Raw genomic sequence first — 25,378 nt, 5'->3', positions numbered from 1 at the left:
CGACGCTCATATGTGTGGCATTTTTCTCATGTACGGTTTTTGCTCGTTCATCTTCGTGCATACACACAAAAGCTTTTGTCACTGTGGAATATGCATTATTTCAAGGGATCGAATATAGTACACCGGACTAAGCCCAACATTCATTTTGTAATTCGTTCAGGCACTTAGAGATGTAAAGGCTTGCATAAAAATAATTGTTACATGCTTACACTTCAAGAAGGCAGCTTGTCGAATATGCCATTTATACACTTCCTGACCTAGAACTTTCCGCTATATGCGAGACGCACAGCCGCTACTTTTAAAGAGCGAGAAATGCATTTTTTCATTGTTATGGCGAGCAGTATGAGTACGCATATGAATTTTTCTTCTTCGTGGTGGACACTATGGCATTCCGTTGTTTGGTCGATATAGAGCAGACACGTTTAGAGAGCCTTTGAATAATAGTTTGCTTTATTAAATTGTGGTTTTTCCCTAAGAAGCGTCTCTTGTCTTATTTTCATGGTTAAAATTTCAATGTCTGCTGGCCGCCACCGCTGCCGTAGCCGCCTCCACCGTAGCCGCCGCCACCGTAGCTGCCGCCACCGTAGCTACCGCCTCCGTAGCCACTGCTACCGTAGCTTCCACCGCCGAAACCTCCGCTACCACCATAGCTGCCACCGCCCAAGCCACCACTGCTGCCACCACCGTAGCCGCCCATGCCGGAGCCTCCGCTTCCATAACCACTCATGCCACCGCTCATGCCACCGCTCATACCACCGCTGCTGCCACTGGAACCCCCGTAGCCACCGGATGAGCCGTATAGGCTGCTTCCTCCCGAGCCACCGTAGCTTCCGAGGCCGCCTAGGCCGCTAGAACCACCTCCGCCGCCTTGTAGAAGGTAGTAACGCATGATTCTTCGCAATCGCCTGCCTCCGCCAAGTCCGCCTTGTCCACCAAAACCTCCGAATCCTCCGCTGCTGCCATATCCGCCACTGCTGCCGCCGTATCCGCCACTGCTGCCGCCGTATCCGCCACTGCTGCCGCCGTATCCGCCACTGCTGCCGCCATATCCTCCACTGCTGCCGCCATATAGTCCACTGCTGCCGCCGTATCCGCCACTACTGCCGCCGTATCCGCCACTGCTGCCGCCGTATCCGCCACTGCTGCCACCGTAACCACTCTGTCCAAACATACTGCTGCTTCCTCCGCTACTGCCTCCACCGTAGCCGGACATTCCGTATCCACCTCCACCCAGGCTGCCAAGGCTTAAACTCTGTTGTCCGCCTCCACCACCGCCGAACATACTGCCACCGCCCATTCCGCCTCCACTTCCGTAGCTGCTACTACTGCCGTAGCCACCGCCACCGCCGCCGTAGCCACTGCTTTGGTAGCTGCCGCCACCTAATCCACCGCCACCTGTGACATAAACGGGTAAACAATTCAGGTCTGGATTCCCTATGACCAAACGACTGCCAGCTTTCCAGTGTCGCACTTTATGTAACGCGAAGGCAAACTTTACTGTAATTGCTATATATAAGTTGTCGCGCTTAGAAGGGCTTGAGTTTTGGTCAGATATTTTCTGGACGGTAATACAATTTTTGCGCGCTGAAGTTAGCGCGTTTAGAAGTTGGAAGTGAATCCCAGATTTTCAATCCTAGGCTGCACGGTAAAAAAAAAAAGAAGGCACCAATTGAAATAATGTGTTTATCGCGAAATAAATATCCGTAGCGCTTGAAATGCAATTTATGTCGCGTAAGTTCACTTAAAAAACACAAGAATTGTTTTCTCTTTTTAGATTCGCAGCCTTTGGAGAAGCCTGCATATAAGGGACCATGAATTGTGCTTTTAGGCAATCAATAGTTTAGCGCACACAGTTTAGCACGAGAGCCTAAAAGAGGGAACGCTTGGGACAGTTGGGCTGCTGTGATCTATCTACATATGAGACTCCTTTCTTTGTACCTTGTCTGAGTATTTGTGTTAACTAGTTCTTCTTAAGATATACAGTCAGAGCACCGTCCAGATCCACTGCCTTTCTCTAAGAAATATTAGGAGCTGATGGCTGTATTGAATTGGCGGGTATTTCTAGCATCTTATTCATTCAGGTCTGTCGGTTTTTGAGCATGACATTTATTGCTTGCATAAATTTTATGTGTAATAGTGTTTACAGTACGTTCCTTACGCTGAACATTGCTACACTGTTAACGTGACAAATGAAGCGAACTGCGTCTTGTGAGCTTTAAAGAAATGACGTCGAAACCGTTTTGTTGTGAAAAACACGTTTTATGCTCTCGCCTGACTGAAAAACGGGATAGACCATTAGTTTCGAGTCTTGTTTATGGAATATCAGTCAGAGCTTGACTTTAAGCTGGTTTGGATGCTATTTGATGCGATCGCGCTCTAATCATGGTCTTTAACCTTGTTAAACAACGACAGGTGGTGACCGCATGCTATGAGCGCATAAAAAAAACAAGCATGACAACGGACAAATCCGCATAAGAATCAGAAACGCTAAACGTATTCAGGTTCTCTTTGCCCGGTGTGTCTCTTGTCTACACCGCTGATGCTTGCTTCGTTTGTAGGGATCGACTGCGTTTATTTCCTTGCGAAGCCTTCAAGCTTGCCCTGGACATTCAAGCCTTACTTAGCAAGTTTAGCTTTGAATTTTTCTTTGGTTGGAGCCGCCAATTTTACTAGATCACTTTGCGCAAATCGAAACCCTTTCGTGTTTGTCATCGAAAAATAAAATACACGAAATAGAATATGCTAATTGAAGCTCAGTCGGTGAGCATAGTGTGCCACATCTCTTGGTTTGAGGAATTCGTCCTAGCTCCTTTTGTGGTTGTAACAAACACCGAAAAAAAAATGGCGACGATTACGGTACTTCCTAATACAAAATTTAAGCGCAGCTCATCAGCTGTTTCAGCTTTTCGATAGAATGAGGCAAAGAATTTGAGCAAGACATGTATGTACAATTACAGACAAATGGTTACGAGGGACAACGGCGAAGGCGACGATGACGCGAAACCTAGGAACGGGCGCCAAAGAGCTCAATGCTGAAACGATGCCATTCGAGCCCTTTTTTGAAAAGCGAAGTTTTTTTTTGTTACCGTGGTGAGCTAGCTGTTTATACGCAAACTACATCAAAAGGTGATGTTTTTCTCTCTGAGTGTGTGAATTCTTGGTTACTGCACATGTTACCCTGCAGTTTGGTGTGGGCTCTCGCATTATTCATGAATTATTATCTTTGCAGTGTGTACCATGTGTGGTCATGTCTTCCACTTGAGGTCTGAACAGCGCCTTTCATAATTAGTTGACAGGAATGGAAAGGCGCGGTATCTGTCACACTTGTTTCTGTGGACACCTGAATCGCGCCGTAAGGGAAGAAAGGAAGGTGGGAGGGAAAGTGGAGCTGGTTACGATGGACAACGCCGACGGTGACGACGACGCGAAACCCAGGAATGGGCGCTAAACAGCTTCGCTTAAAAAAAAAAAGACAGAGCGGGGCGCACACGAGCAAGGATTCCGCCCGTATTCCTTAGTATAAAGAGGTCACACTTATTGAAGAGCAATCATCTCCGCAAATGCGATACTATGCCGAATTTTGGCGCATATCAATATTGCTTGTTAAAAAAAAATTAATTGGAAGCTAACGCGCATGTTGTTCGTCTCCTTTTTGTTTTGTTTTCGTCGTAAGCAGCGCTATATTTAGTTTATCATTCAGCACCAAGAAAGGAATTAAGCCGGAGTGTAGAATCACATTCTGCTTAGCTAGTGAAACGGGCCAAATGCTTTATATTCAGGGCATGCAGTACATATCGTGAAATTTTGTTTGCTCGGTCATTCATATATGTATCCTACGAAGTTTTTAACAGGATGAGAAGCGTTTATAACTAGAGCTTTGCTCTTATAAACCTAGGACGCTTGACAGCGAAGAAACACCAGAAGGAGGTTTTGAAGGTGGTAGCATGGAATAAGCTTTTAAGGTTATGTAACACATCAAGCTTAAAGATGCAGGCTCCCTTAAGTCGTATTGTTTTTTTACAGCAAAACAGGAAAATAAGAAGGCCTTGCTTTAACCCGGACGGTGATCACAACAATGCTGCACATCTATCCATAGACACCCGGAGTTCTGCGAATGAAACTCACCACCGTAGAGCGAACTCATCATCCTCTGTTGCTGCGAAGCCGCGCATGCCAGGGACACGGCCAAGACGCATATTCCGAAGAGGCGAGCCATGTTGTCCGTTTCCGAAGTGCTCCGGACTCGTCTGTTTGCCGGATACGTTCCGTGTCTTTTATATACGACGTCTTCCTACGTCCACCACTGGCTGGAAGGCTGATCAACGCCAGCTGCTTGAAAAATAAATCTCACAAGCATTGTTTTAGTGCATGCCCAAAGAAACTATTGTGAATTTAGTGGGAATATTTTTTGTTAGATGAAAGCAACGTCTAGGATAGAGAGTGCTACCTTACAGCCTTGACAACGAATGCTCCAGTTTCCTCTGGCTTACCAAGTTTACATCCGCGACTGCTTCTTTTGGAATGATTGATCGAGCTTTGTACAGAGGGACGTTTTCAAGGCTTCTTTTTCTAATCTTGGCTCAAGTTGCAGCTCGTCCACTGTTTGGCAGTGCGGCGCAGTCTCCATCATAAAAAAAAATCGTAGTCCAATCTGTTGTACACCCAAGCTGACATACTACGGGAATCAATGCGTGTTGTTCATAGTTTTGACCTCATGCATACGCAATGATCAGTGCTGTGAAAGCTGCACTAAAATGTTTGGGCATTTTTTTGATTGCTACAATTCTAAGCACTGCGTGGAAACAGCTTGGTGACGGGTACGTCTGGTGGACGTTCACATAATACGGCCGTATACTAAATATATCAACCAAATATATCAATGGCCGTATACTAAATATATACAAATCAAGGTATCGGGCATTAATCTAGGCATTGGCAGTTCATCAGCAATCTAGGTTCTCCGACAGTAGGGCCCTACAGACCTAAAACCAGTAATACTGTAGTTCCTTTACCGAAGTTTGCTAAGCCTAACTTGAGTCATCTGTCGCAGGTGATCCACGGCCACCTAGTGGGCTTGAGAGCGCAAGGCTGGCTAATGAAACTTTATCTAATCCCTGCTGCTGTATGTGATGCGATCTTTAACAGAATGCGAGAATCGCCCACGCGTTGATTCGGCCATTTAGCACGCCTCGGGACATTTGTACAAAATCTGTAGCCTAACCTTCTCATTGATCGGCGACATCGATGTGAGGAAGAGATGAAGAACCGAACTAATGTTTTTGTTTGCCGTCTAGCTGGTGGTTCGAAATCAACATGCTCTGATGAATGAAACAATGGAATACTGGTTAGTACAGGAATATCGTATGCTTGCTTCAAGGAACTCATCAGCGCGTATTGTCTTTTATTTGAAAGTATCACTACCCACTTAGAGGTTCAGTTAGGGGTGAATCGCTACGCACCGCATAAATGAACGTAAAAAATAGAAGCGTCTCAGCACCAATTGCATATGATAAACAAAATGACGATACTTAAAACCGTAACATAGCTATGCGGCTTAGAACGAACTGATAGCAAACAAGCCATGCCTAAACGATAAAAGGCAATATTGCCAGGTAATGTGCTCTAACACTGCAGATGGCGACCAAATAAGTTATATTTGAAAGGTTATTACACAGTGACGTGTCATTTCTCATAGAGGAAACAAGGTGCAATTATCTTAGTGGGACGCTGTAAAAGTAATTATAGTCATACGTATTCTAATACGATAGATCTTTAGAGGTAGATTTTGTGAGTACTTGAGTACTGGAGCCAAGTTTAAACTCTGGTCAAATTCGTTAATTTACAGAGAATTTAGCCGATTATTTAGCCGATTAGAGCGACACCTTATCACGTGTTCTTACCAGAGCCCTCCCCATTGCCCCACTGGCGTAAACTGGTATCTGTGGGTGCGTCTCTTCATTGGGCGCACCCAAATTATGCATGTGGGACGGGGTTTTCTGGTGAAGAGCGGCAGCTGATTTCTCTTATTTTTCTTTTAGTCGTGAACGTGTGTGGAGTTGAAGGGGTGAATTGCGGCACTATATTTGATTGCCGTTTCCATAGTAAATAGCTTCGTTGTTCACTTGAAGCGTGAAACAAGATTGAACAAGACATTGAAGAAGCTTCAATGATTAAATTTTCCACAAGATTATAGCCTGTCTAAAGTTTCAGAGAACTGTGCGCATAAGGGAGAGAAATGTAGAGGTATTTTAACTAAAAAGCCATTACTGATTAGCGGATAATTTCTACATTAACGTTAATGAGTGCCTGAAAGAGATGCACTAAGGTGCCATGACACGATACCTGCCCTGTGAGGACTTTAGAGCGATAGAACACCGTGCAACAGTGCATAAAACGCAGTGACGGAGTGAGGGATTCTTACATTCTGCTTCGAACGAAGCGAAGCGAAGGACGGCTCAGCGTTAATTTCAATTTTTCTGAATGTAAGCTTGGAAGCTTGCTGCGCTTCATTTGTTCATTTGGAATTTGTTGCGCAGAACAATTCTATCACAGAGTTTCAGGAATTGCTATCATAAAAACGTTCTCCACTACCACTTTAACCTGACGCTAAGTCTACCACTCTGGCCATTCTCCTGAAAACCCCCATCACCTTCATTCACCTCAATGAGGCCCCGCCAAGATGCAGCTTTTGTACAGATCCCTCACTACCACCCCTGCTACATTTTCCCACATGGTAGGAAAATGTGCTCAAACAGCTTGTGCGGAAACTGGCAGCCTTTTCTCTCGTACGTCCAAATGCTTTTGCAGGTCCTACATGTACTATCCAATGTAAGGAGGAGTTCGGCTTTAGAACTGAGGACTACGTTTGGAGAATTAGTGTTTTCTTTTTGCCTTATTAAAGCTTTCTGTATCCCTCCCTATATCTCCCTTTAATTGTTTGACTGTGTTAATGCGAACGTGAATAAAAGTGACGTTTGCTAACAAAAAATATTCAACTTTATGTTTATGAAGTTTAAAGGCCCAAAGCGACTCTGTCTATGAGGAACGCTATGGTGACTACTCTAAACATTTTGTGGCTCTTTAACAAGCACTGGGATCGCAAAGCACGCGTAGGTAATGCGTTTCCCCTCAACCGAAAAGCGGCTCCCGGGGCCAGGATCAATCCTGTGCTTCTGAGTTCAGCAGTGAAGTCCATAACCACTGAAGCACCGTGGCGGGGCACCAGAAAGAGGTGCCCAAGGAATAGTTTCTAGTGCAACATTTATCAATAGAATCCGAACGGCATCTTTGTAACTGATTGATACAGATTTTTTAAGGGAAAAAGGCTCAGTTCTTGTTCTGAAGTGTACAAATGCAAATGATTTGTTTAGCTTGCAATGCGATTGTTTCCGACAGGAGGTGTTTCATGCAGACTCCGAAGTGCCCTTTCTCTCCAAAGTACGCCGTCAATCCAAAGCCAGGCAAATCGTTTCAATCTATGTTTTAGTGAGTAGTGAAGAGAAGGTACAAACACAGCTGCGGTGACCTTGAGAATTATAGTATTCTTTTAGAGGCTGGCATAAATGCAGGGAGCCGATGTGAAACAAAGGCTCTCCACGTGCGTTTGAAAATAGGTGGACAAACGAAGGCCACAGATGAACCTTCGAGACTTTTCTAGGCTTACCGATAAAGGAAGGCATCTGCTACAACATGCTGGGGATGTAAGCTTACATTTATTTATTTCCTTTGGCAACTGAACAAGGGCTAAATGTGTAAGTCCGTACAAAAGTTTTCCGTGCAAGGTTTTAAACTTTGTTAATGGTGAAATCGAGATTCCAGTGAGGCCGCTCGTTTGATGGAATGATGTGATCCTCTAAAGCCTGCCGCTTATAATTATCATTATCATCACCAGGACCGTCATGTACTGGGGAGGGAAGCAAAAGAAAAGCCTGCGTCACGACTGTAGGTATATGACGGAAAGAAACACCATTTCATTGAACTCTTTACTTAGACACCCGATGGAATATAAATGATACCCGTATTGTGCCGTTCACATGCTTTCACTATATCGACTCCTTGGTACACCGAATGGGCAGAATGGTTGTTATCCTAGAAAGCAACAACTCTACTCAGAAGCTGGAATTCGAAAGAGAAATCGACAACTACTGCAGGGTGGGGGGAAGTGTTTGCACAGGTACCACTCTGACGTGTTATCTGAGGAGGACTTTGATATTTTGGAAGTTTATTCCCCTACCTTTCCCAAAAATTGCATCCTGCTATGACCCAGAGGCTTGCCACAGTACAAAGCCACTTCAACTCAGTGAATGTATATCGCTACGTTGTGGGCATACTCCAAAGCACCAGTAGTGCGGTATGACTATTCCAGTATCAGTGCACGGGATTCTACTTTCAGTGTTGACAGGTGAGTTTTGTTGTTCAGACGGACGCACTAAAATTACACTGGCTGCCATTGACAGACCAGTATGAAACAGCAGGACGGGTCGCTCAAGTTATCCAGTCATAAGGTAACCATGGCCAGTCGAGACTCTATACGAAACGAAATTTCTGACTTGTGACCGCCGAAGTAAAGAATTGCGTGCGCACTCATAGTATTATATATTATCATAAACATTTGTCTGCCATAAATTTTAGAATATCAACTTTAGAATGAGTCCATTTTAAATTTGGAACTCGTGTCTTACTCAGTCATCATCCTACGTACACTACTGGATGGAAGATGTATCCCTCACATTCTTTCATTAAATCTAAATTGTGCCGGCTGCAGGGGTCTTGAATCAATGGATGCAAAACGGAGTGGCGTCCGCCTGCTGTGCGATGTCAGTGTACGCTAAAGAACCCCAGGTGGTCGAAATTTCAGTCATTCTGATAGCAGCAGCCGCTTTTTGCATTCTCGCCTGTTTAGATAACACCATTTGATTATCCCTTAAAGTTATACCCCAGTCAGACGGGCAAGTTTAGTGACACTTTCACGAAGTGCACTTACATAGGAAGAGTGACACTTTCGGTGCTCGCTGTCACACGGCAAAATCAAGTGTCATTTTGAAATGACGGCAGTGCCGATGCGGATGCTGCAGCCCTATGTGGAAATTAGTTTTCACAAAAATACCTTAAAATTTAATTTTATTGCAAGCACAATTACCTTAAGCTAATATTCAGTTTATTTGTGCATTTCAGTACATGGTTTTCACAAGAAAAAAAAAAAAAAGCATCGCGATGTCACAGTCACACGCACTTTTCGCTAACATGCATGGTTACTGCTGTTTACAAGCAAAACCGACCTCGTTTATTATATATAGTTGCGCTACTAACTGCGGTTATCGTGAACGTAGCTTTGCGACTTTGATTTGCATCGTTAACCGATAGCGCCTAGGTATGGAACGGAGTCACCGGTGTTCGAGCGCGAAAAGTGCACGAGTTGTACGATTCAGAGTAGCGTGCATTTTTCACACGAAATCATCTCCGACGGCGCTTCTATATGCAGCCTAAAATGTCCAGCTGCGCAGCTCCCACGCACGGCAGCATCGTCTCGTCTTCACAGCGTTTGCTTGGCGTGTAGTTGTAACACAGTGTCGAAAAATGTCCAGTTTCCGCAGCATCACGAAAGTAGGCGAGAAGTTCGCAGCGTTCACAGCACCGGATGCTACTAGCTTTCCGCTGTATGCCGCCCGTGAGCGCCCGTGAACGGCAGAGCGCGCGGGGCAGGTAGCGCTTGGCCGTGCGCTCCTCCGTGGTCGTCGCTAGGCCTATAGTTTGTTTCGCATCGAAGTATCAGTGGGCGGCGTTTTCGTATGGCCAGCTTAATCGGATATATGGCTCACTTGTGGCACTGCCTTGAGAGAAATGAGAATAATGATAGAAACGTGCAATTCAAATCGGCGACTCCTTAGGAGCGTAGCTAGCGTATACGTGTACTACAAGGGTGAGCTGCGCCGCGCCGCCGGCGACGATGGCTCTGAAGTAGTGAACAGAAGTTTGCTTGTATCGCAGCTATTACTCCTGCTAGCGACTCGGTACGGGTCAACGATCCCCAACAAGGATTAATTTCTGACATTGCTTTACTCCAGGGATTATTATTTACGGGAAAAACTAATTCTCCCACACTTTTCTTACGCCGGTGACAGCGGGGCCGGATGCGCCGTAAAGGTGCTAGCTTGGAGCTGGCGGCTTGCGGGAGCAAAAGCGGTGCTGTCTTCGGCCGGCGCTTGAGCGAAATGCTGCCGTGTCAAGTGACGACGTTCTAGAGATTGGGTTACAAATAACTCCAACTTCGTTGATGCAGCTTGAGATACCGCATACCATCGAGGCGCAGCAGCAGACGAACGCCTTTCTCTTAGCGCAAGCACTTAGAGCGAGGGTAGCTGTTCAAGTGTACGCATTGTTTTTAGTTGGTGACAGCTTAAATCCCTTGCCTAATAATAGAAACGCTCATAAAATTACGATAAACATTTCAAAACATTGTTTTCTCAAAAAATGTATGAGTAATATGAAGTGTCCTGCTGTCGAGACTACACACTCGCCTGCCGGACAAAGGGTAGTGAGTTCCCCAAACTCACTTTGCGCTGAGTGTGTTCGGCAGCGAGTGTCATTAAAGTTCATCGTGTGGCACGATGCGAATGACACTAAAGGCGAGTGCACTCGTTGAAAGTGACACTAAACTTGCTCGTCTGACCGGGGTATTACTGCTCTATAGGTGTTTGACCAGAAACGTGCATGTTTACAATTTTCTTTCAAAGATTCCGGCAGCTTGCTATTCTTGTGCTCAAGGTACCACTCAAATGCAGCCCGCCCCTTTTTATTCATCGCGTTGCATCACTCTCATGGTAGGAATCGGCTGTGATTACTTACACTAACTAGGTGTATTCCCTTATCAATTCCAGAGCTGCGTTACGCCGCAAAGTTTACTCTCGTTTTGTTATCTACGCGTGTAACAGGCCTGTAGATCTCAGCTCAGTTCCGGTGCAGTTTTTCCTGGCCAAACAAATTAAAACTGAACCTCAGCCGGTGTGTAGCCTAAATTCAAAATAAGAGATGGTTTTACGCCCCCTATCACTAGAAAAGGTTTCCGTGAGAAGGTTTCAGTGGCACTAGGCCATTCAAATAATTTCCTATTTTATTTGCAAGGGCAGAGCATACAGTTTACTGAATTTTTACCTGTAGTAGTTCACCCTGATCTGCAAGGATGCAAAAAATAATCACTGAGATTTCTTGGAACGTAGCCGATGTTGCATCGTTAGAACATGTTATGAAAGCGGGTCGGACAGTTCGTTCTCAATTCTAAAAAAAGAAATGCATGAAAAACAGTCATGTCTCACAAAGGAACAATGTGCTCTCTGTGTCATACAAAGACATGCTATTCCACTGCCCCAAAAAGGGATTGCTGTGCTTAGTGACCTGCAGAACAAGTAGACGAAGATGCATTATATTTGTATTCCGTGTTGTTTCCAGGAGGACAAAAAGCGTTTCCCCGAAGAAGTCCGTTATTGCAGGAGTTCTGTTAGTGTTGAATTCGAGATGAGAATTTACGCTTGCAAATAACACCGCCTCTATGCCACAGAGTGTTGTGTTGAATTGTGGAATAAAAATTGGGCCCATTTGACTTCATCAGCAACATGTTTTAGGCGCGCCAGCCTAGTAAGTTTTTGGAGAAGCCTACGCCAGACTATTACGCCAAGACTACTACGCCAGAATGCTACGCCAGACACTTGCCCGTAATTTTGTACTCACAATTACAACTATGATACCGGAGTTTCGGCAGAACAGCACCTTTAACGGTGTCGCGTTCAAAGAGCGATTGACAAAATGTTACGAAGAATTAGATGGCTGGACTATCGCTGCTACTCTCGCTTTCTCGCAGAATCAATGTAAACGCTCGGATTCGAAGTGATTTTTTTCTTTGAATTTTTCCTACGAAAGTGTTAACCTGAATAGCATCGGAGCACATACATATGTAGAGGCTGTTTCACAGTTAGGGGGAAATTCAGAGCACGTGGCCTCGCGTTGCAGCGAGCTCTGGGAAGCTCGCGCAAGCGCAGATTGCGCTGAAGGCGGGGGGCGGAGTCTCGTCACGTGGTTTGCTGCACCGCGGATGCGCTGCGCTCGGTCGAAAGGTAGATGGATTACAAGGGCAGTGTGCGGCTCTCATCCTTTTTGTTGGAAGTGAGTTGGTAAGCTAAAGAAAACTTATAAGCACAACTTCGAACCCTTTTATGGCTTTTTTTGCTCTCCTATACACCGCCCCTGACGGCATGGTTCTTCGCGCTTCTATAGTTCACTGGTTAAGGCGCTTGGCTGGTAAACCCAAGAACGAGGCTGTGGTGGCCGCTTTTTGATGCATGCGAGAAGCAAGGCGCTCGTGCAGCAAATGAAACTAAAAAAAATGAGAAGAATTCAACGCTGCTGAACCGAATATAGAGCGAAAGCATTAGCGGCGGGTCACCGAGCGCTATTCTTCTTTTGTTAGGCGCAGTGCCGGCTCGGGGACCACGGACACGGTCATGGCACACAGTGACGAACGGTTAGACCTAGCATAGTATTGCTTTCGCAAGAACAAGCAGCCTGTTTATTTCCCCTTTTCTCCAATAATTACCCGGTGTGCCTCCCTTCAAGAGCACAACTAGATGACATCTCGTTTGTATTTTAAGGAACGCCGAGTCAAAACTGCATTCATAAATCTCATCGATTTCAACGTACTGCGAATAAACATACATTTATCGATCGATCTTTCGCTTCCATTTTGTTCAAGATATGCGCTATCATCGGGGTTGCCATGGCTGTGGCTAGAGTAAGTCCGGAGTATGTCTACATTTCCTCACCGGTAGCTGCATGCTGTCTTGGGCGCTCAATGGCGGTCAAGAGGCAGGACTTTCAGAGCATATTTTTGAAACATGATTCCACAATATTTCTTCGTTTTGTTGTATCTTTCCATAAGGCGGTACAGGATTGGTTTTATCTTTAGTGATTGGTTTTATTTTCAGGCTGCAAAGCACTTTTTATACCACTTCGTTTATAGAACTGAGCGAAATGGATGCTGCTTTGTAGGAAAAGAAGCAGTAAATGGAGCATGCGTTTAAAGCCCAGCGTTACTGGCCCTGAAGGTTCAGAGGACGGCTAGAGAAAACTTTTCTTTTGGTCTATAAGCTCAGTTCCTATAGAACACGATGAGAGCCTGCGCTGCTCTTGTAGTCCACTTGCTTTTCGACAGAGCGGAGCGCACTCACGCATAAGCAGATAACGCGGCGTGACTCCGCCCCTCAGCGATCAGTTCATTCTGCGCTTGCACGAATTTCCCAGCAGGGGGCGACTGCAGCGCTTGCCGCATCGCGGGACCACTACGAAGTTTCCTCTAACTTTGAAAGAGCATGTACAGGGTCGTCCAGTTCTAACTATAACAAGATCACCTCTTTCAAAGTGTCATTGCACCCGATCCAGCCGAGAAATAAAGCTAAGAGTGAGGTCATGCGAAGCCCCACCTCCGGATCCCTCTGTACGTGTATCGTTTTGCTTTGATATGCGCCTACATAGGACGCAATGCTGCTTTTAAAGCTCTGACCGTGTTACAGCTAGAAGTGGACGACCCTGTACATGGACTAAATGTATGTGAAGATCCACTTGGCGCCTGTAGGTCCGGTGGATATGAATGAAGATAAAATGTGTCTCAGCATTGCTTGTGCAGGGTCTGCTACAAATAAAGACATCAGATTTAGGCATTGTCGAGCGTGTCCGGTTTAAAGCTACATCAAATATTTTGGCATTGTATATAATGCCTGCCAACAGCGATTTTGTTCAGCTGTCGAGTAGCGTACAACGGCGCAGTAATGACACACTGCGCCACCATCCCACGGTCTTCAAGCTACGCATCACAGCAACGTCCGAGATCACCATTGGGACTTGCGCAGCTGGGTCGGCTTGACGACTTGCACAGAACTACGACGAGAAAGTGCGACGTCTAAAAAGAGCGACACCGCCTATAAAGATACAAGGCATATATCACCGGGCGTCGCCATAGGACATTTCGTAATGACAGAGGAGAAAGGCAAATCGGGCGTGGAGAGTGCCAGCGATATAATGAACGGGATCATATGTCGGGCCTTTCTTGGTGGCAGATCGCTGGTGCCTCAGCCAAGGAAACAAGCTTAAACTAGTTTCCCCGTAACTAACAAAATACATTAACACTACTATTAACAATATGTTCCTACTGAGGATTGCTCACCAGTTGCGTGTTGTTGGCAGAAGCGATACAAGCTTTTGCTCGCAGCCCTATCAGCTCTTCCCTAGGAGTGCATAGCAGCATTCACTGCTACGCCGTCTTGAAAATTCTTCGTGACTGTCCTTGATTATGGGGCAACGTGGGTAACAAGCTGCTCCAGATTTTACGTTTTTTCCCCGCGACATTCGTTTGTTGTGGAATGAATTTAAATTTCAACGATAAACTGCTGTAAAGAGTATACCAAGTACAATAGCGCTTACAAACTCCAAAATGCCGTTCAAGGCGGCTGAAGCCACACTTGTGACTACCAGGAGGAGCGTATTCTCAAATTGTCTACAGGCCGATAAGAATTTACGCTAAAAAGGCCACTTGTGCGTCCTCTTCAACGTGCCAACTTGGGTCGCTTGTGCAGCTCTGAAAACTGTGCTATGGGGGTTCTGTAGCAGGTTTGTAGCCGGCATTGTTCTTGCTCAATCGTATACCGTAAAACATGATCATCGATGACGCTGGACATACCGTGCTTCGAGAATATTCCAAATGCAGGGATCTTCTTGGAACTCTCGCTGGCACCACTCGTCGTGAACAAAAGCAGTGCTTCTCAAGTATACCAAGACAGAAATTATGGGCAAAAATTACTGTGAAGGTTATGCTCTTTATCTATTCCTATGGTGATTAGCTCATAAAATTTGTGAAAATATTGGCGCCGCCAAGCTATTTGATGGAGTGTTAGTTTTGGCGCGGACCTGCTACTCGAGCACCGTTTCGCCACAAGTAATAAAAATTTCCACCTTGACTAATATTGTATAGCCCTATGGGCTAAATGGTTAGTGTTGTTTATGAATTACCACGGTGACTGAAGAAAATTCCAAATACTATATTGTGCCAGGCTGAGTGCCATCGTGGAAGCAAAAGGGCCTAAACGCTGCATGTGCAAAGTGCCACAAAAGCTGTGGCAGATATAAAAAAACACTTCTCGTATTGGGTCGATATTTAGATGCCTAGTAACGCTACTAGCTGATCGACATCTTCGTTCTCTAGTGCATTCGGTCATTGCAGCCGATTAGCTTGCGTAACTGCTTTGATAATATTATTACCACATACTCTCAATCTGCAACCTTCTGTGGCTACTAGTACAACGTTGCGAAGCGAAACCATGATTGCGTGCTTTAATCACGAGTTCAGTGCTCAGCGACAGTGCTTAACGCTGTGCAAGGCCAATACGTCGTAGAAAGAGCTTGAATCATTAGAGTGTTGATTAAAAGACACTTTTATGTCCAACAATGCTTCGACGCACTGATCGAGCGAAGTTGAATCTCAGCGGGCCTTTTCGAGGCAAGAGTAAATACGAACTTACGAACCTAAAGCTCACGCTTTCTTGCCTGCGGGAGGTCGTTGCTCCCAATTGCAGCTGCGCTGTATGTCGTAGAATGTGGTCCACAATAGTCTATTTTGCAATCACAGCGCTGTCGAGGGCCGTATTGTGAGCTAGTGTTGCATTATTGCGGAGCTTGTTATGCGTCCGTTGGGAGCAGTTACAAAATAAACAAGGACACATATGTGGAAGGTATAAGCTGAACATTAACGACCACCTAGCTTAAGGCAGGTGGAAATAAGACGTTTTGAAAGCTTTGAATTGTGTATTGAATAATCTCGGGAGAGGAGGACGCGAAATTAATTTAATTGAAACGCAGTATTTAGCGTCGAGAATAACCTGGGCTAGGGTGAACTGGTCTGCCAGCCGGTAAGAGGTTATCCAAGCCCGCCACCTTAGGGAAGAAGGGTATAGAAATTAAGGTGACTGAATTTTAACAGGGCAAGCAAACATGCAGTGTTTTTAGTTGGCATAGGGTTCAGGACAATTCGGGTATGCGGGAGAATGTGTGATGCGGTAGAGAAAAGATCGGACAGGAGTAAAGAGTGTATTTAGGTGCACGCATCAAATAATGCATATTTGCGTGGTAGAGGGGGATTTGTCCTAAACAGGAAGTGTGCGAAGAGTGTCTCTAATGTTCCATAGTGAAGACTAATTTCTTTTGTATACTGAATAGTAGCGCCCCACGTGAGTGGATAAGGCAAGGGAATCATAGGCACCCGGTGCTGAAGTTCGCAGGCAAGGCGTTACACTACCTGATTGCCTGTGATTCCAGCGAGACAGGGAATTCATCCCAGTGTGACGGTGTGGAAACGTAGTTTAATAAGAGCTTTGTGTAGTTCATCCTGTAATTATTCAGGAAAGCGACCCTTATGAATGCGGCGTGTAGCCTGTATTGAATCAGTGTATAGGTATATCCTGAAGTGTTAGGGGGTGGTAGTGTAAGATCTTGAATGCTGCTTACTATTGCTAGGGTCTCTAGGGTCGCTGCTGGCGTAATTTTGTCTCCTCAACGGTAGGGTCCCGCAACTTTTCTCGTCACTGGTTGCTTCTCAGCGGGTTAAACGGCGATAGTTACCGAAAGGGGTCTCTGGACGCAACCTCAAGATAACATACACTTACTGAAGGCAGGCAATGATTACAGTGAAGGTAATTGATTAGTGTTACCATTGTCATGCCATCACCTCGAGGCTCTGTTCACGACGGGTTTTGCGGCTATTAAGAAATAAAAACACTACATATTGCAGCCTAAAGGGGAACACCCCCAGGAATGATCATGGTAGCTTATTTTAATGTTGCGGTTAAAACAAAAATCTGAAAAAAATTTAAAAGAAAAAAGTTGCTCTTATACAGGATTCAAATAGCTCTTTTATTCGCTTAGTGATGAGGTAAGTTGGGTCAATCTATTGCACCACTGAAGCAACGAACACGGCAAGTTTTAAACCCGCTATTATTCATTCTTACAATGTTTCCGCTATCTGTCGCCAGGTGACGCTACTCAGAGAACTCTACCATTGAGGGAACGGAATCACGCGTAGGTGGAGAATCTATGTAAGGACAGAGGGTCCATTCACTTTGCTAGCCGTTTAAGAAATATTTCTTAATTTGCATCTCATTATTTGACACATTGTTTTTAGCAAACTAATAAATTAAAATTACCACATTATGAAAAATGTCACCCGATTAAATACAACGCTCCTTCTAAACTGGGCCGTGGAAACGTGCCCGCTTGGCCTAGACATGTCACTGGGGATCTAAGTGCACATTGTGTGTATAGCTAGAGATTCCATAACCGCTCCGAGATTGGATCGACTATGGCATAATATACAACAGCATCGCCCGCGGTTCTCTGCTGCGGTGCTGGACCGTTGCCGTGGGTTCGTGTTGCGGTACGCAAAACCTGTGTTCATTTTCCTTCAACCGTATAAAAAGATGAGAAAAAACTTTTCGCTGTGACATCTGGGCGCCTTTATTTCATGCGTTACGAGTTGCGATAATGCCAAGTAAACACGAGGATTACTTTAGTAGATAATAGTTTGTGAGTACTGCTCTTTGAAAGTTTCTGTGCTTGCCTTCCTCATGACTCTTGCAATATGCTAGTCTGTAAAAACAAAAAATGCCGAAAGCACCGTGGAACTTACAGCGCTGAAATGCGAAAGCCTGGCGTTGCTGCTGCACATGATGCGTCACGTTCGTTCATTGTCATTACCCACTACATCACCGTAGTTATCATCACTAATGGCGTCATTGTCATTATTACTTATTGAAGTGTCATCATCATCGCTACTATGATCATCACGGTGGACAAGGAGAATTGTAGTGTGCATTTGACGATCTCGGGCGTGGCGCAGTTGGTTAAAGCACTCGGCTAAAGATACGAGGGATGGAGATGTGATTGCCGGTGTAGACACGATATTTATTTTTCAAATGTCGTCATCAGGATAATTGACAGCTAATTCTCCTTCTCGTAGATTCGCTATTAGCAAGTGATACATCAGCGCACAGATCCGATGCACAGATCCCGCGCACTCGCGCGCACAGCTCTCGTCCACGGGGTTTCGTTCAATAAGCCTAGAAAGGCTTCCACCTTAAAATGACATGAACAGAGGTAATCAAAAAACCCCTCTTAGTCTGTTAATTGGCGATGCCGTTGAAACAGGCCTGACAGTTCCTATATTCGTCGGAAGAACGCTCCTACACGAACCCTAATCGCTCCTCTAAATGCAACGTTGTCATTCAGATGGGTAGTTTGAAAAACATCGATATGTGTACTATTTTTTTATAATTGTAACATATGGCACGTGGTTGCTAATTTTACAAATTATCTTCCACACACTCATTAGATTTTGCAGCAATAGCCCATGATATAGAGCTGCTGCGTGAAAGTGGTTGGAGGTATTGGTACTGCACAAATTTATAACAGCATGAGAGACAGCCAGTGATGTATGTGATTGTATGCATAAGCAGGTCAAAAACGTAATGTAGCTCTTTACTGAGAGCATTAAGACGTTATTTCTGCGAAATAATAAATTTAATCCCACACAGTCTTCTGATTAAATTTCTATATGTACAGTCTTTGACAAAAGTGTAGAGCCCAAGGGGTCTGCTTCTGAGCCACTTTGTGGTGCTTGTAATGCACTTCCAGTGTTCCCAATATCTTGATGGCATGAACATGTTTTGTTATACCATCTTCATTGGGAAGTGCATCTATTAATGCGGAATGAGCGTCACTACACGGAACAGAAACAGGCCCCCTGGACTGTACACTTTTGACAAAGACTGCACCTTCATGTACTAAAAAAGAACAACTTGTTTCCGATATTCCGAACTTGTTTCCGAAGTTTCCAAACTTATTTCTGATATTCCAACTTGTTTCTGATATATCTATGCATATGTATATTACAGGGTGTTACATCGTTGCACACATCATGTGTGTGCCCTGATTAAGGAACCACACGAGATTAGAGTTGGCATCCGAATAATGTTTATTGCTCTTAACGTCTACTTTTTATAGCACAGAAAGGAAAGAGAATGGCAGGGAAAAAGGAAGGAAGGGAATTGAAAGCGCGCACTCATGCTGCGTGGTACCGATGCTTGACGTGGTTGGGGTCCAACTAAGCTGTGAAATGATAAGCGCCGATAGGAGCAACTGATACTGGTTTCTACAAAAGGCAAAATATCTATACTTTGGTTTAATAAAGTGATATTTATATTTATTTATGCTACTTTTGTTGGTCCTTAAGCGCGATTAATACGTATGAGCACTTCATGGTCGTTTGTTCTTACTTCGGTAATTATTGTATTTCGTCTTTGCATGAAAGGCACTGTAATCTACTTAATTGAATATACTTTATTTTCGAAGCCAGTGACGTACTGAATTTTTGGCGCCCTCTCGTTTCGATACTCAGCTGTGCCGCTTGAATACAAAAATGTTTTCGGTATGAGGTCGACAGGAATATACACGACTTACCTTCATGGCATGGGCCTGCCATTTTCCTTTCTCGTCCAGCCGCTCCAGTTTTTCAGCATTCCGGCAAGAAATGTATGCGAGGAAAAAAAGTACTTCGTTGACAGTTTTGTTGACATCTTAGTAAAGCCCTGACTGTACATTGGCTTCACACCTGGTATGACAATGAGCAAGAGAGGTGTGGTAGTGAGCCATAAGGTGCAATGGAGGCAGTGACAGTATATACTGTCTCAACTTGCACTATAGCCTATGGTTCAGTACTGCTCTTTTTGAACATTTTCAAGAAGATGAATTTTGTTGCTTAGTGATACAAAGCCAGCAAAAATGTCGCAACAAAAGGATTGGACCCGCGCACGAACACAAGCAAATACGAACTTGCGAATATGGTTCCAGAAAAAGCTACCAGCTTAAAAACCACAAAAACGCCTATGCGTACAGTGCCAGAGCCACACGCGTAGAGAGACTTGCGTACCTTGAGCTACTGGCAAAACAAGCATAAGTGCTTAACACAAAACCAAGCTACACCAGACAGAGTGAGCGGTCCGTGAGAACCCAACAACAAATCCACAGCATCACCGGACAGTGGGTGTTATTTAGAAATAAGAAATTTTACTTATTTCTTGAGATGGACTACTGGGCCCACGAATGCGTTACTCACGCAGGCTTTCCTCTTACTAAACTATGAGCCTCAACAGTTTTCCGGGCCAGCTGGTCGAATGCACGCCCGATGACAACCGTGGAACGGAAGAGAGGATGGCACTGCTGTATCGTTTTCTTATTTATACTGTTGTTTTGTTTATACTGAAGCAGTTGAAATACGGGTTTATGCCATCATAGGACCTCAAAGACGTAGCACGCTCTCCGAGCCTCTGACAGAGACACTGGAGTTGTTGCCTAGCGACGTCACGGCTATCACATGACTAGGCAGAGGTGAGCGCGCAGCCTCGGCGCTGCTTTGGCTGAATGACGTCATGGTTTTCAGGTTTCTCCTCGGTTCAAGAACAGCATTACTCGGCCTGCGAAGAAGCAACGAAAAGGCGTAGTAAAGCTTTCGCTTTTAAAGTACTATGACATAATACACCTGTTTAGTCAGAACAAACTAGCAAACGCACGGTCTTATATCAGGCTGAACAGGGAAGTAGCTGTCTACACGGAACTGCAGACCAGCCCTTTATCGACGCCACAACAGTCAACCACATATATCATGCGTGGTAGCATGTGCTGCAAGGTGCCTAGGAGGAGCAAGAACGTTGGTTTGTCGAGGAGGAAGACTTATGCAGGGGCTTCCGAGCTAAATAGCCTTTAGTCCGAGGGCTCTAGCGACCTGGGTTGCTCGAAGTGCCCAACTTCATGCCTGACATCTTGCGGAAGTGCAACGGGACCGATGCAGTATACGTGCAATAACCATAGAAAAAATAGTGTAAGGCTCGACTGACTAGCGGCTATTCAGACGACCTGCTTATGCCGGTAGACAGGGCGTCGAGAAAAGCGAGGGCTCACAGCAGCCTATACGAAGTACGCGGACGATCATGGGCGAATAATCTCGGTTGCCAGTTTGATCAATACTTCGGTAGTACTACTCTGTGGAAGGTATCTTCGAATAAAGTAGATGTACATTGGTTTGTAGAAATAGAACGGGCGCCGTATGTGTCACACGTGTCCATGGACACATCACCACACCGTAAGGAAAGGGAGGAAAGTGGAAGTGAAAGCGGAGAAAGTGAGTGATGTGCCGTAGTGGAGGACTACAGAGTAATTTCGACCACCCGGGGATCTTTAAACTACCTTGAATTCACAAGCTCAAGGTCGTCTTTCCAAGCTTTTCCAATATTTTGATTCTTTTGCCAGCATGCTTTAGGGCCGGGAGATTAGATTCGTACGGTTATGAATGTTTCATTTAGGCTGCTTTCATCACGGAGATGTCATTGTCCTCATTCCCCCAAGTGTTATAGGGGACGTTTGCTGGACGTCTCGTCAGGAATTGAAACCCAGGGCTTTATTGAAGGCGAACTTGCGTGCTGTGACGTGAGCTAGTGAAATAAAGGGACTGTCAAAAAGGTGGCATATGTATGCGAAAGGGGATTTTCTCATTTCCTCAAATCGTTTCTCGATATTGTGGAAATAACGAACTTTACATATTGAAGACATCAAACGCTATAACGAAGTCGCTAAGCTGCAGTGAAGCACGGAATTTACATGTGCTTGCCTTCTCACACTCTCCAGCATGGCAACAGTCAGTAGGCAATGCATCTTTACAGAACAATGAAAGCACCTGTAAGGCAATAGAGGCAAAACTTGACAAATTCTATGTGCGTACTGTACCATATTGTTCACAACTGTGAGGAAACATTGTTAAGCAATTGCAAACATTCGCTAGGCTCATGCTGCAGTAGATAAAAGTATGAATGTGACTCTTTCAGCAGAATCGTGCGTCGAACAAATTGAACATGCACAATTTAAGTGCAGAAGAACGGACATTTATTAATTGTGTTCTGCTTTGATGTATTTCACAAAAACAGTATATAAAAATCAAATTAGGTACAGCTACGAAAAAAGGACATGCGAGCCTGTTCGTGATGATGAAAGTGGCTCCTGCGTGTCTCCTGCCGCTTTTTATACTCTGCGCGACTGCTCTGCTGGGGAGAGGACAGGGCGACCCTGAAGCGCCGGGAGCACTAACTGGTGGTTACTGGCCCCAAAATGTGGTCTGGCCTTCCAGCCCTTCCTAGTCCATGAACCCGATCTGGCCTCCACGTCCTTCCAGAAGATGTACGTAAGACACGTGCTATATCAGAGGACTTGGTTCAGATCTTATTGCTCTAAATGTTGGAGATGCGAGGTTTGAAATCGATTCGGTGAGCTCCAAATATTTACTATACAAGCTTGGCGGTAGGCTGCCGAAATGCCAAGAAACATCTTGGTCAGGCACTGTTGACGTTAAAATAGAGCACTTGCTGCCTTAGCATGGGGAGAGACGGGATAAAAGTACTACTGTTTGTCTGCAAAGGTTATCAATTTTGACAAGAAACCGAATGTTTTCACCATATCTCGAGGGTAGCGATGGTAGAGGAAGGCAGGGAGAGGCACTATTCCCAGAATGCTTTAGCGGAATACCAATAAGTGAGGGGGGGGGGGGGAGGGGGTTATCTTCATGAATTAACCTTATGCAAAAGCGCCCACAAACATTTTACATGGTTGGGGGGGGGGGGGAGGGGTACCTATTGCTTATAGTGGGCAGTAGGGGAGGCTCTCTCTAATTTGCCGAGGCTCTCTCTAATTTGCCCCTTATACACGAACGACACGGACGACACTGAAGCAGAGAATCGCTTGGAATTTGCTTTTATTGTGATAGTTTGAAAGGAGGCCTTTCTATTTGCAGTCTGTCAGCGAAGAGGAGAAGTTTACTTGAGATGCCGGAGCAGTACCTGTGGCGAGCGGAAGTGTTCTGACGTGTTCCAGAAATGGTTGCCAACGTGCACCTCGGACTGTGTTAACGGCTGTTTCTGCAGGGAAGGTTTGTACAGGGATCATCGCAGGCGTTGCGTTCTCAGGAGAAATTGCATACGGCACTAACCTGACCAGTATCCCGACCCCCAGACTTCGCTTCAGCAAAGAATCAGAGTAGAGGTGGAAAACGGTCCATCCCGTTCCGACGGTTCACGAAAGAACTCAATAGCGATTGTACGTAAAAAATTAGGTGTGGTGTTACGAATACAATAAAAGATGGCTCTATGAAAACCTCATTCCTTTTGCGTTTTTGGCGTCACTTATTTTAATATAGAATGCTTTTTTCCTTTAGACATTGCTTAAGAAACTTCTCTTCCAAAATGAGGTGAACACAAGTGGCCGTTTGATTTGTGAAGGCCAGGCACCAGAAGCTTCCCTTGCGAAATTATTTTGTACCCACTACACCTTGGCCACTCATGACCGATTCTTGTTCATTGCGCAGATTATAGATCTCTCGTTCAACACATGTTAAGAACCGAACGCTTGTTTCTTGCCTAATATGGTAAAATTATGTTATTTTCGCCATTAATAAAGCAGGCTTTTTTCCTGATTTTCTCCAAGTTGATACGCTCCGAGTTGCCTCACAATGCTTTAGCCTTGACCAATGAGCGGTTCTGTCAAGTAAAGCTTCCTTTCAGTGCACATGAGTGCACACATTGGTACAACTGTTTAAGTAAGTAGTAAATATGTTAGTGTGTACGTAGCAGCAGTTTTAAGTCGCTCACTAAGCCCTCACCGGATTGCGAAGGCGTTGTAGTCGGTCATAATGAGCTTATAAAGGCTTGAAGACCTTCTTATTATTTGATAACTGAATCAGTCGGCACTGCTTTTTATACGTTAAAAAGTGTTGTACAAACTCGTTGTGTAGTTGAAGTCTCCGCAGTCACAGCTCAAGAAAAGACATGTTCCGTCTTGTGCGGAAGGTGCAATAAAAAGGAAAAAGAAACATTCCATAACATTCTGGTGGTTGCTGCAAACAAAGAACTAATGATGGGCAATTGTGAAAACTACTGCAAATACTAAGCCGCACGGAAGCTGCAGAGAAGTTTCAACTAGAAATAACTGCAATGAGGAAGCACTTCCCAAAATTTTCGAGTGCTGAAAAATCTGCGTTGTGACCGCAGCGGCACGAGCGGCACAGTCGAGGATGCCAGGGGCAGCTCCGCCTTAGATTCTGGACGGATGCCTTGTTCCTCAGCGGCATCTTGTTCCAGTCTGAGGAGTTTCAGCTGATATACATGAGGCCGGATTTCCGCAGCAGGACTTCACAGGCCTCTTTGCTGTCAATATTCAGTGGCCTTCCTGGAGAAAAGAACATGCCCAGATAAAGAATACTTTCCGAAGAAATATATTTTTCAAATTCATTTCTTAAATTTTATTTGGGAACAGCAGGCTCAATTTGCACCTCTTGATAATGCCAAATATCTTCCTAGTTAAGTTGCCAGCTCTCGGAACGTGGGTAGTGAATGGATCCTTGCACGGATTTGTTTATTATATAGGGGAATCCGCCGAATAACACTTTATATAGTACTTATAAAATAGTTATTACAGATGAAATAATGCAATACAGTAGGTGTTTTCTCTTCTAGTTTAAAATAATATGTTACCATTCCATACATTTGAAGGTCGTTATCTTTATTAGAAGATAAATCTGTTGTAAGTTGTTTCTCCATGCTGGCTGGACACTGTCGCAGGCGCAATAACTGTCGCTTCTACATACAGTGTTGATCATAAGTATGGCGGTGGCCATTAATTCCTGCAGTCTATGGTCTATCACGCTAGCCGTCGAAGGCTACCGTGATGCATAGTGTATCGCGTTAGTATAACTGTGGTTGAGTAAGTTCTCGTACCTTGGTTCTAGTAGAGCTGTTCGCGCACGCCTGCGGCTCGCGCGTTGCTCAAAGTGATTTTTTCTGTGACATGGGAGTGGCCGTGATGTGTGCCGCCATTCTGGGGCAATAGTAGCAGCTTGACCGACCTCCGGCGAGGTAGAGGAGTAACCGAGGCAGCAGAGACTGTTGTATCGTCACGTCAGCCACACACTACGAGCGTGGAAGGTGAAAAGCGCGTTTTTGTTTCTCGCTCACCATGCACATCCCTGTGGTGGCGTTCGTGTTGCGCCCTGGTTGCGGATCACATACTACAAAGTAAGCAAACTACCGATACATCATCGTTCCTCTGAGGCTACTCTCACCGCAAGGAACACAAAAAGAACTCCTCAATTAACTGTTGAAAATGTTCATCATAAATAAGGCGCGCCCGGGGCCAAACAGTTTTCGTTGACCGTCTGGCTACACAATCACTAAGCACTTTTCGGTATCCCTAG

At 45.0% G+C, this 25,378-nt stretch overlaps 1 protein-coding gene across 1 annotated transcript; it reads right to left on the bottom strand.

Moving 5' to 3' along the window:
- Positions 1–266: 266 nt before the first annotated feature.
- Positions 267–4,237, bottom strand: LOC146189932 (uncharacterized). Its single transcript, XM_084604661.1, has 2 exons — positions 4,126–4,237; positions 267–1,395 (listed from the first exon to the last, which is right to left on the bottom strand). Exons 1-2 carry the CDS (start codon positions 4,214–4,216, stop codon positions 503–505), a joined length of 984 nt encoding a protein of 327 aa, XP_084460787.1. The 5' UTR covers positions 4,217–4,237; the 3' UTR covers positions 267–502.
- Positions 4,238–25,378: the final 21,141 nt, after the last annotated feature.

This window comes from Amblyomma maculatum, chromosome 5 (assembly GCF_055883805.1).
Source record: "Amblyomma maculatum isolate TAMU_Amacu chromosome 5, ASM5588380v1, whole genome shotgun sequence".
NCBI classification, from domain to species: domain Eukaryota; kingdom Metazoa; phylum Arthropoda; class Arachnida; order Ixodida; family Ixodidae; genus Amblyomma; species Amblyomma maculatum.
The sequence above is the reverse complement of the archived record's forward strand: the minus strand, read 5'-3'. Positions and strand labels throughout refer to the sequence as shown.